Source organism: Contarinia nasturtii, unplaced genomic scaffold (assembly GCF_009176525.2).
Source record: "Contarinia nasturtii isolate CC-2019 unplaced genomic scaffold, AAFC_CNas_1.1 Cnas_scaffold_1565, whole genome shotgun sequence".
NCBI classification, from domain to species: Eukaryota; Metazoa; Arthropoda; class Insecta; order Diptera; family Cecidomyiidae; genus Contarinia; species Contarinia nasturtii.
Window position 1 is genome coordinate 104,299 of NW_022198900.1, and position 10,445 is coordinate 114,743.

The following is a 10,445-nucleotide window of genomic DNA, read 5'->3' on the forward strand; positions in this document are numbered from 1 at the left end:
TCTCTCTCTCTCTCTCTCTCTCTCTCTCTCTCTCTCTCTCTCTCTCTTTCTGTCTCTCTTTGTTTCAGTTTCATCTTTAGTAATCATTACTTCGATAACAATGTTTAACAAGTAAATATAAAAATATATTCATATAATCACAGACTTGGATAATTTGTGTGTGTGTTATTTCTCTCGCTTAGTTATTTCTTAACATGTTTGGTTGTATATCGATTCTCAAGTCAAATGATTGTGGTTTTTCTCCTTCTTTCTTGGTCGATCTCGATTTGCATCTCATCAGATCGCCAAAAATGACTGTTATAACATGACCACAATTGCATCGCCGAAATAGTCAACATTGTATTTCTGCATAAATCACGTCTTATGTCTTCTATAAATCACATTTCGACTTGTTATTTGGATTCATTTCCAGTCAATATTCGATTAGTACACATTTCAGAGAGCAATAAATTCTCAGTTTTTTTTCTTCTTTTATTGTATTTAATAATAATTATGTTAATATGCAAACATTTGGTATCATCTTTTATTTAGTATCAATTGATACATAAATATTCATTTATTGAAATCACTTTGACACACATTGACAAATTCAAAGCACTTTATCGTTTTACATTTCCGCAGGAAAGGTATTTTTTATTTTTATTTTTATGTCGTCTTCATCAATCATCGTCGCAATCATCAACCAATCTGCATTTCAAACGATTCGCGTTCTCTTTATTATGCAATGTGTGTATGAATACTTGCATCGTGAAATAAATTTAAATAATTACAAGTGATTTCACTTATTTTATCTGTAGACCATGAAGGCACCATTCACATTTACAAGACTGTTTACTTGAAATGCTTTCGTTTTCATACAGAAACAAAAAATGACTCACGATTCATTGACTTTTAGCTTCGTCGAGATTTTGGTATTTCGATCGATACTAAATTCGTTTCGATTGTAATTATGTTTCGAATGAGATCGGCGAAAAATGCGACACATTTAAAATGTCCATCGATTTTATGTTCTCGTCGCTCTTTCGTCTCTCTGTCTCTCTTCAATTTTCAAACAGAAAACAATTTTATTTTATATATATATTCTTATTTATTATATCCTATATCATATGGGGTTTCTTTGCTAAATCGTATTCCATTCTACTATTTAAAATCAATAAATTTAAATGAAGGAGGGAAGAAAGGCTGCGACAAAAAACTTGTCTAAGCATGCGATTTAATATTGATTTTGATTTATTCTCTCTCTCTCTCTCTCTCTCTCTCTCTCTTTCTCGTTCAATTAGACCCAATTCGAAATTCGGATTCATCATAATTTCGAACTGATTACATTATTAAATTTTAATTTTTTTTATTTTCTTTGCTACGTTCTTCGCATTTTCCAACAAAAAAACAATAATCGCTGATATATTTATTTTTTTATGATAATTTCCGAATATGCGTTAATTTTTTGCAAGTAAAAAGTAAAGAAAAATGAGGAAAATAAATAAATATACGGTCATTGTCAATTTTTTTGACTGCGTTCACGATTTTATGTTTTGTTATTTTTAAATATGAATCATATAATATGATTAAAAAAAATTTCATGCACACAAATGATGCATTTTCGTTTTATTTAGAAGAAAATTAAATTATCCAAAATGAAAAAAGCACAAAAAAAATCTCTACCAGTGTATATAAATGTATTGCTGTGCCCAATTCTATAAGTTTTTTCAATGGATTTCATTTCTAACTAACGCTCGCTTAGTTTTTTTCTTTCAGTTGTATATTCTGAATCGTGTTTATGATTGATTTCTATAATTTTTTTCTTTTATTTAATGAATGTTAGTGTTATACTAATTTATATATCTGCATCAAATTAAATAATGTGATTAGTACTTTTGGGCATGCTCAATGGTATTGAGACATCGCCAAATTTTCATAATTTTTTTTTTGTTTTCTCGAGGGAACTATTTTGCTGTGAACGTATTTATTTATGCGGGAGAAGAGAGGGGTAGCTGGTGGATGACAATCCGAGTTTTGATTTTGGAAAAGGGGAAAAAAATTCTGTTCGCAATCATTTGATATCAATTAATAGAAATAACGAGTTGACTTCGAAGGACACTAAAAAATATGGGAAAAAAAAATCCAATTCAGTTGAAATATTTTGAAAATGATGCAAAAAAAGTGAATTTATCCTTACAATTTAGATCAATGAATTGGCATTTGGTGTTTTCTAATTCTATGCATTGACCACATCGTCGTTGATAATTGATGGTGACAAACGGTCTGCGCTGCTATCGAGGGTATTGATTGCATTGGTGCCGCTATCTTCGTCGTTATTTTCGTCGACGACGTCCAATTTGTTGTCAATTGAATCGCATTCGATGCCGCCGGCTGCTGCCATTTTATTAGCAGTAATACTATTCGTTCCTTTCTTTGATTTTTTCTTATTCACTTTTGTATTGCCGATATTTATTCGATCATTATTGCTTACGTTGGCATTGGCAGTTGTATTACCATTAACACCATCAACGGCGGTTTCATCAACACTTTCCGTTGGTTCGTCAAGCGTTAAATTTGTCAATTTTGCAGTTAGATTACCATTTTTCCTAGGGTTAATCACAAAGAAAAGAATGGAAATAATGGAAATTAATCAATATGTAATGGAACGTAATGGAAGTAATGGAAACATATAATGAAAATCAAATATGTATATTGTAGTAATCGTCACACATTTGCAACAGCATTGCTTTAATTTGAGATTTGGTAGTAGTGTTAAGAATCGCGTTCTGTTGTGGAAGAACAGAACTACTACTACTACCAAATCTCAATTTTTGTCAGCAAAGTGTTTGCTAACGCAGCTTCGTTCAATTCATTTGCAAATTGTTTTTAATTTATGTGTGTATATGTGTGATCAAACCCTTACTACTTTCTTACATACTAAATAGATTTTGATATTGTGATTTTTTTAATTGGATGTAATGGAAAAATAATCGATAGAATGGATAGCATTCTTCAATAATGGAATAGTAATTTTCAAAGTAAGTATACCCCCCATTTTGCTCATCGAGCATTTCATCCAGCTGCTTTTTATCATTTGACACATCGTCCAATGATGCCACTTCGTCGTCTTCCTCTTTTAGAATTTCGTGACACATTGATTTTGCGAGATTTGACGCTTGATTTGTGGTTCTAAATAACGAAAAAAGTGGTTTTATAAAATGTCATTGGATTTAAAAGACAAAAATGTCCAAAATTAATGTATCTGTTCAGAAGGACCAGCACATACCCATTTCCATTTTCAGCATCTTGTCCGTCTTTGGTGGCATCTGAGGTTACTTTTGTTTCATCAGCCTTATTTTCTGAGTTGTCGATGGCCTGCTTTTGGTTCTTACGATCTGTTAACAATTGAAATTTTTTTGGAAATTTTGTTCTCGCCAAGAAAAAAACGTATATGCTTGGAAATCGATGCTTACCATTTTTCCGATTGCGATTACGGTTTCTTTGTCGATTGACTTTATTGTTACCGTATGTATTTCGTGAAATGGTTCGACCTAATGATGTAATATGTTGTCCGCCTAAATTGCGTTGTAAGCGTGAATTGGTTGGCAAACGACAGCGTGGATTCATTGGATAACGCATCAACTGTGATGCAACTGCACCACCCGATGCGGCCGCAACAGCAGCCCGATTCAAACGTGCTTGTACGCCATTTCCACCATTTCGATTTGGCACACCATCGGCCCAACTGCCAACCACAACACCGCCAACTTTCAATTGATAACCGCCCATCAAATGCTGCAAATCAAACGGATTAAATTTAATGACACCCTTTCCAAATGGATAAAAAACGATTATACCTCATGCTGTTGTTGCTGTGCTTTATTATTAAAACGATGATTGGCATTATTGCGACCGGTCGACACATGATTGAAATAGTTTTGTGAACCTTGATGGGGTTGCTGTACTTGATGTTGAATCACCGAATTATAGTAAGCTGATGATGAACCATTCGGCATTTGTGGAATGTTTGCAATTGAATGCATTGAATTTTTGCCGTACGCTTGTGACATGGAAGCATTTTGTATAAAACCAGCACGATACAATGGATCTGAATCAGGTGAATCGGTTCACGTATGTGTTAATAAAAATTTAAACAAATCGGGTTAAAATTTATTACATACCGATATGAGCAGGCAATAGATAGTGTTCCACATCTTCTAAAATGGCCTTACGGAAGCGATCAACCTTGAGTACAATATCGATTTGGTTGTCGCATAAATCCCGAATTGATGGAACATACGTTGACATCTTCAATTTAAAATGAAACAGCTTTCCGTCAAAGAATATCCATGGATTTGACATAACCCATGGCAATGGTACGCCGCATGCATCGTTTGCCAATGAGGCCGTTTCAACGCCTTGCATGAATAATGTGGCCAAATAAACGCCACGCAGATGAACACCTGGAAGCACTAGTTCTTGTGTAAAATCAACGTTATTGATATCCAATGAGAAGGCAGTCGCTAAAAATGCATCCAATTCCAAGCGAGTTAAAATTTTTCGCTCTGGACTCGTGATTATGTAGCGCAATACGCATGCCAATACCAATAAATGTTGTGGCACATATGTTCGATTTAACATTAACGGTGTATCGGAACGCATCACAGTCAGAAAGGCTTTCATTCGTCGTTGCTTATCTTCAAATGCCATACCAAACCATAAACGTTGAATTGTTGGTACGGCCCATGGTAATTGAACAGCCGGCACTTGATCGGGTTTTTTGTATTCATTTTGCGGTGACCAAATCCATTCGGATATCAACACATCGGGCACAATTGACGAACGATTTCCAACGGATGGCGATGATTTATCTTTGACTTGACCACCACCGCTACCGCCCAACGATTTTGAACACAAATATTTCTGATGGTATAAATTGAAGAGAATTGCATAAATCATTTGACGTGCCGGACGATAAAATAGATGAATCGATGGTATTTCACGGTATTGCTCATCTTCTAAGATCTAAAACACAAATAAACATGAAATCATGTATGTGATTAAGGTTTTTTTGTGATATTTTTCTTTGTTTACCTGCGGCAATATTATCTCTTTTTTGGTCAACAATTGATAAATGCGCGAATCCATAATACCTAAATAGAAAAAAATTAAAATTTGTAAAAAATAATAGAAATATGTGAAAGGATGCCTTTAATAAATCAATAAATACCGCGTTGATGGCGATTCAATGAAGTCTTCAAGACTTCACCGGGGAGTGCGTACACAAATGTTGTTGATTTCTTGACAGCACCTCCACTACCGCTTCCGTTTGCTTTGCTTTGATTGGTATCATTGTTGGTGGATGACGCAACTTCCGAAGCGCTTGTTGATGTTTCAGTCGATGCAACATTTGTCGATTCGCCATCATCCACCAAACTGCTAACATCTTGCAAAATCTTACGAGCAATTTCATCACCTTCACTGGTCTCAGATGCAAGCGGTGCCATTGGTGTATTCTCATTAATGCGCTGAATTTCAATTACCACCTTACGTTTGCTTGAAAAGAACTTTTTACTTGTCGAAAATCGAGCCGTTCGCTGAAATAAAAACAAATCAATTCATCGAAATTGTTCAGCGTTCTGTGATCTTCAGAATGTTCATCGATCTCCTTCAAATTACCTTAAAATATTCAACGGATTCCTTAAGCTCTTTGGTCCATTCTTCCAAGCTCAAATGACGTATAAACTCATCGATATCGTTTGTTGGTGAATTTCGTATAATTTCGGCCAATTTTCTAATGCGCGCCTCAAAATCGGATGCAAAATCAATGTTGATCTTTTTATAAATTGATTTGAGCATTGTTTCATCGATGAGAATGTAACCGCCAAGAAAAACGGCCATATATGGTAAATGATCGGGTGTTAAGCTTAAATTTGACAACAACTTTGACACCAAATATTCTTTGGTCTCCAATGCACCTTTGTATGATAGCCGTAAATCATGCGAACTATAATATTTGGATGTATTTGCAATCACATAATCAGCATTCAAACCAAGAATACCATCCAATTTATATTCATGGAAATAATCGATGACTTCCATCGTATGATCGTATACTGTTTGAACCTGTTTTTGAAAAATTGTTCAATTAAAAATAATTAAAAAACAATCAATAAAAATCGCAATTTGTTAGAGAAAAAACCATTCAACAGTGTGGAATCACGGGTACTCAATTTTTCACTGTCAAAAGGATTTCCTCTGTTTGGCAATATTTCTGTCGAAAAAGGAACGATTTTTTTCTGTCGAATAAAACAATAAATTTACGTACTACAATAACATTCATGCTGCGTAATGCATTTCGCAAACATGTACGAAGACCCGATGGCGGAATCCACCAAATTTTCGGCGGTGGTGTTCCAATCATTCGTATATGCTTCAACACTGATATTGTTTTTTGGCGAATTTCTACCCGTTCCGTATGCGATTTCTTATTCTCTTTCAGTGAACCATCGAAAAATGCAATCAACTCAATATGCGCTGCATTGAATGCATCGACCAACAATCGAACAAATTGATAGGCACGATTCCATTGGCCGCCACACGCCCAATCTAATTGGAAAAATTAAAATAAATCAATATTAACACGTTGAAAATTATTTCTCATGCTCATCGAAATTGATCTTGACGCTAAAAATGAAAATGAAGAAATCAAAATTACCTGAATAATATCCTCCATAGAATCGGTCAAGGCAGTCTTCGATATCAAGTGCAATTCGGAATTTGCCATGGTGATTGTGGCTGTATTTATTCTTCGATGCTACAATAAATAAATAAAAATAAGTAAGTAAAGCTTTAAAGTCACACCATTTATCTAGTATTTAGAAAAAAGGAAAATGAAAAATGCATCAAGAGAAAAAAATGCGAAAATTGTAACTGAAAAATCGTATTTAAATCGAATTGAAAATAGATGGATGGTAGCGACAACTATATTGACATGAATGAGCATATGTGAATGTGCAGGTTGGTGTGTGCGAAATAACCTAACCTAACTTTATTACGGTTAAATGTGTCAAAAGTAATATGTATATATGACGACAACGACTGCGATGCGAATGGATTGTATGTATTGTGGGGTACACGGTGCGTTGTTGGTTCACTGCATATTTGTTGTCGTTGTACGTGTGAGAGGAAATGGATGGGAAGGAATGAATGCTCCGCTATTACAGAGAGACAGAGCCAGTGAAGTGGCTAAAAGTGGACTATCGCCTTCTTTTCTCGCTGAATAATTTCAATTTTGAGAAACTATTCGCCTCTGTGTCAATCGCAGTGTCGACTTTAGTCGGTGCATTTAATGTGAACACCATTTATTTTCCCTTGACAATAATGACACAAAACGTTCTGACTGATATAGATGTGAAATTTACCTGCATTTGCATACTGTGCATGATGTGCTTGTCCGATTTTGAGTAGATCCACCGGAATGGTGCCTCCTGGAATTTTCTCAAGAAATACTTGTAGATCGGCTGTATCAATCATTTTTGGTATCGCACGAAATTACTTGTCACACACAAACTCAAAACCCGGTACACTTCTTCTTCTTATTCTTCTTTTTCTTATTCGATTTTTTTTTCTTTCTCTTCGTTTGTTTTACTATACAGACACAGTCTCTGGGGGGTTAAATCGTATATTTTGACTAAATTTTGTTCACAATTTGCGGTCAATCCAATTGACGAAGCTTTCGTTTGTGGTATTATTCTTTGTTTTTTTTTATATTGGTGTTTTTGTCTGGTTTGTATGCGCCGCGCGACGATCGATGATGTTGTTTTCTCTCCCTCGCGCTCTCTCTCTCTTTTTCGGTGTGTTTGTGTGTGTTTTACTATGCACACGAGATATGCGAAATGCCAAAATCGGATTTGATCGATGACGAATTGCAAAAAATTTCACACGTATACAAAAATTATGATTTTTTTCTCTCTCTATCACTCTCACGGTATGGGAATAAAATTGAATATGAGATATACACTGATAACACTAACTTCTTGTTCTTCTTGTGTTTTAGCGGCAATGCATCAACAAACCCAAACGATGATGACGAAAAAAAAGAAAAAAAAATATAATAATAAAAGAACCGAGTCGCGAAATTTGGTTAGTTTAGTTTTAACGACTTCGTTATATCCTGTGTAGATTTGGTTTTAACCGACTCATACACTCAATTTATTTATAATTTTTTTGGTTCGTTCGAAATTTTTTTTTTTTTTTGCTACTGTCACTGGGGCCTATGTGGCCTGTCTATTTTGCTTTCATTTATCACGATACGATTCGGTATGTAAGCGGACTCCGTATTTGATTAACCATAGTACTGTTGCTGTTGCTGATTTAGTTGTTCATTTTTTTACACTTGATTGCCGTCTTTTTTGTTTGCGTTCGCATGCGTGCGTGTGTGTATGCGATCGAATTAGATGGCCGAGAGAATCAAAACAGATTGCACCGATTTTACACTGATCAAAATCTATATATCAATTGTCAATGTTTTGAGATTGATGAACTAATGATTTTGTTTCGTTTTTTTTTTTGTTGCTTCAGGTTTTTGTCAATCAATTTGGTGATGAATTGTTGTTGTTCTTTTATTCACAGAAAAAAATGTAATGTTGGTATTATGAATCGATGACTGTCAAACTATGCAGCACCAAAAGACAAACCGCGATAATTTTTTTTATTGATTTATATGGTATGACGACCGGTGTATGATAAGCCCAAAGTGTCTGTGTGTTTTCTTCTTTCGACGACTTTTCTTCCGTCTATTGAGAAGAAGTGAAAAAAAAAGTTATGTCGCGTTCAGTATACGATTGTTGTTTTTTCTCTCTTTCTCGCTGTTCTTCTTCTTCCTTTTCGATTTGCACCTTACACTTGTATGTCTGTCTTAAACTCACATACACGCAGGAGCTAAAATACGCAAACACATAAACGCACTGTGTGCACACCAATAATCAAACCGATAGAACTATTCACACTTCGCATACTTTTATAAAAATTTCAAGACTGTGTACTTGTTTATTTCTCAATTGATTCACTTCAGACCGCATCAATGGGCTGGCAGATACATTGCGAAGAGAGCAAAACTGAAAATTCGACGATACAAACAAAGTGCCAAGTCCAAAATCAAATCCAAATTATTATGAAATTTTCTTCGGGTTTCTGTTTTTTTTTTTGTGTGTTGTGAAACGAAAGAGACGAAACGACAGATCGCACAATCGAATCACGACAACAGAGCCAGCAACGGCAAACGAAGAGAAGAGTAGAGAATAAAAAAAGTAAACACATACAGCTCGTTTAATTTTATATCGGTGCGACCGGCGTATCGTGTGTACATGACAAGAGAGAGCAAGCGAGTGCGAAATAGAGCGCGCGCGACAGACACACACCGAAAACCGACCAAAAAGAGATATGAAATAATCCAATGAGAAAGAGTTGGCCTGACTGAAAAAGAATTGCGCTACTTAAACACCGTTCTTTCGATGACGACGACGACAACGGCGACTACGATTTCTTCTTCTTTTTCGTTTATTTGATATTTCGTTGTGTCGCACTCTTTCTCCCTCGTTTTGCACCGTTTTTTTCTATTATTTGTCGTTCACTTGTTCAAGAATTTCTCCTCACCTTTCAACCACACGAGTCTTTTTTTTTGCCCCAATTGCACTTGTTAAGAAGGAGTTATTGAGAAAGAGAACATAAATATTGTCACTCTTATATCAAAAATTAATCATTCACATTCGCATGGCTCAATCAACTCTTTTAACTTCTCTTGCGAGCCGAGAGAGATATTTTCCATCACCCACAAGCAAATCAACAAAAGTCAATATTTGCCTCGTTTCTTTCTTGCTGCCGTTCTTCCGTTCTCGATTCACTTTGTACTGTACAAATGTACATACATGTATTCTTTTTTTACAGTCTCACTTTATTATTTCTTTTAGAATTTTTCGCGTTTTTGTTTTTTTTTCTTGATGTTTACTCGAAATCAATTTTAACCAATTAATTTTATTTGGGAGAGAATTTATATTGTGTATTATTTATAGTTCTCTTCTTTTTTCCCTTTTCATATGGTAATTGTTATGCATCAGAAAGAGAGATAGCTTATATGAATATGTCATCACAATCTATATATGTGTGTATGGTACTTTTCGAATGGATTTCGCCGCTGTGCGCACAAGAACTTTTGTGTTGTGTAAGCGAATCGTTTAGTTTGTGCGGAAATGAGAAAAAAAGCGACTAAACGACAACCCGAGAGTATCAAAATCATGTTCAAGACGATTCTGGTTCGATGAGAATCGACAGCATCCGTTTAGAATGATTTGTATGCAAGTTTTTTCTAGTATGCACTTCATAATCGCACAGGCGACTAATTACGAAAATACTCGACTTATTTTAACGTCAACTGTATCGAGAGCTAATTTTGTTTTTTTTTCGTT

The 10,445-nt window shown here is 35.0% G+C and overlaps 1 protein-coding gene across 1 annotated transcript; it reads right to left on the reverse strand.

The window, feature by feature from the left end:
• Nucleotides 1-1,560: 1,560 nt before the first annotated feature.
• On the reverse strand, nucleotides 1,561-10,175 carry LOC116346529 (constitutive coactivator of PPAR-gamma-like protein 1 homolog). Its single transcript, XM_031776627.1, has 13 exons — nucleotides 7,404-10,175; nucleotides 6,698-6,796; nucleotides 6,308-6,588; nucleotides 5,659-6,105; nucleotides 5,210-5,576; nucleotides 5,074-5,132; nucleotides 4,161-5,004; nucleotides 3,837-4,087; nucleotides 3,453-3,774; nucleotides 3,266-3,374; nucleotides 3,028-3,168; nucleotides 2,177-2,585; nucleotides 1,561-2,097 (listed from the first exon to the last, which is right to left on the reverse strand). Exons 1-12 carry the CDS (start codon nucleotides 7,513-7,515, stop codon nucleotides 2,216-2,218), a joined length of 3,402 nt encoding a protein of 1,133 aa, XP_031632487.1. The 5' UTR covers nucleotides 7,516-10,175; the 3' UTR covers nucleotides 1,561-2,097; nucleotides 2,177-2,215.
• Between the last annotated feature and the right edge of the window lie 270 nt (nucleotides 10,176-10,445).

Coding starts and splice junctions, on each gene's coding strand:
- LOC116346529 (XM_031776627.1), bottom strand. CDS start 7,515: ATGATTGATACAGCCGATCTACAAGTATTTCTTGAGAAAATTCCAGGA. Junction 6,797..7,403: donor TGCACAGTATGCAAATGCAG/GTAAATTTCACA, acceptor TATTTATTGTAG/CATCGAAGAATAAATACAGC. Junction 4,088..4,160: donor TCTATTGCCTGCTCATATCG/GTATGTAATAAA, acceptor CACCTGATTCAG/ATCCATTGTATCGTGCTGGT.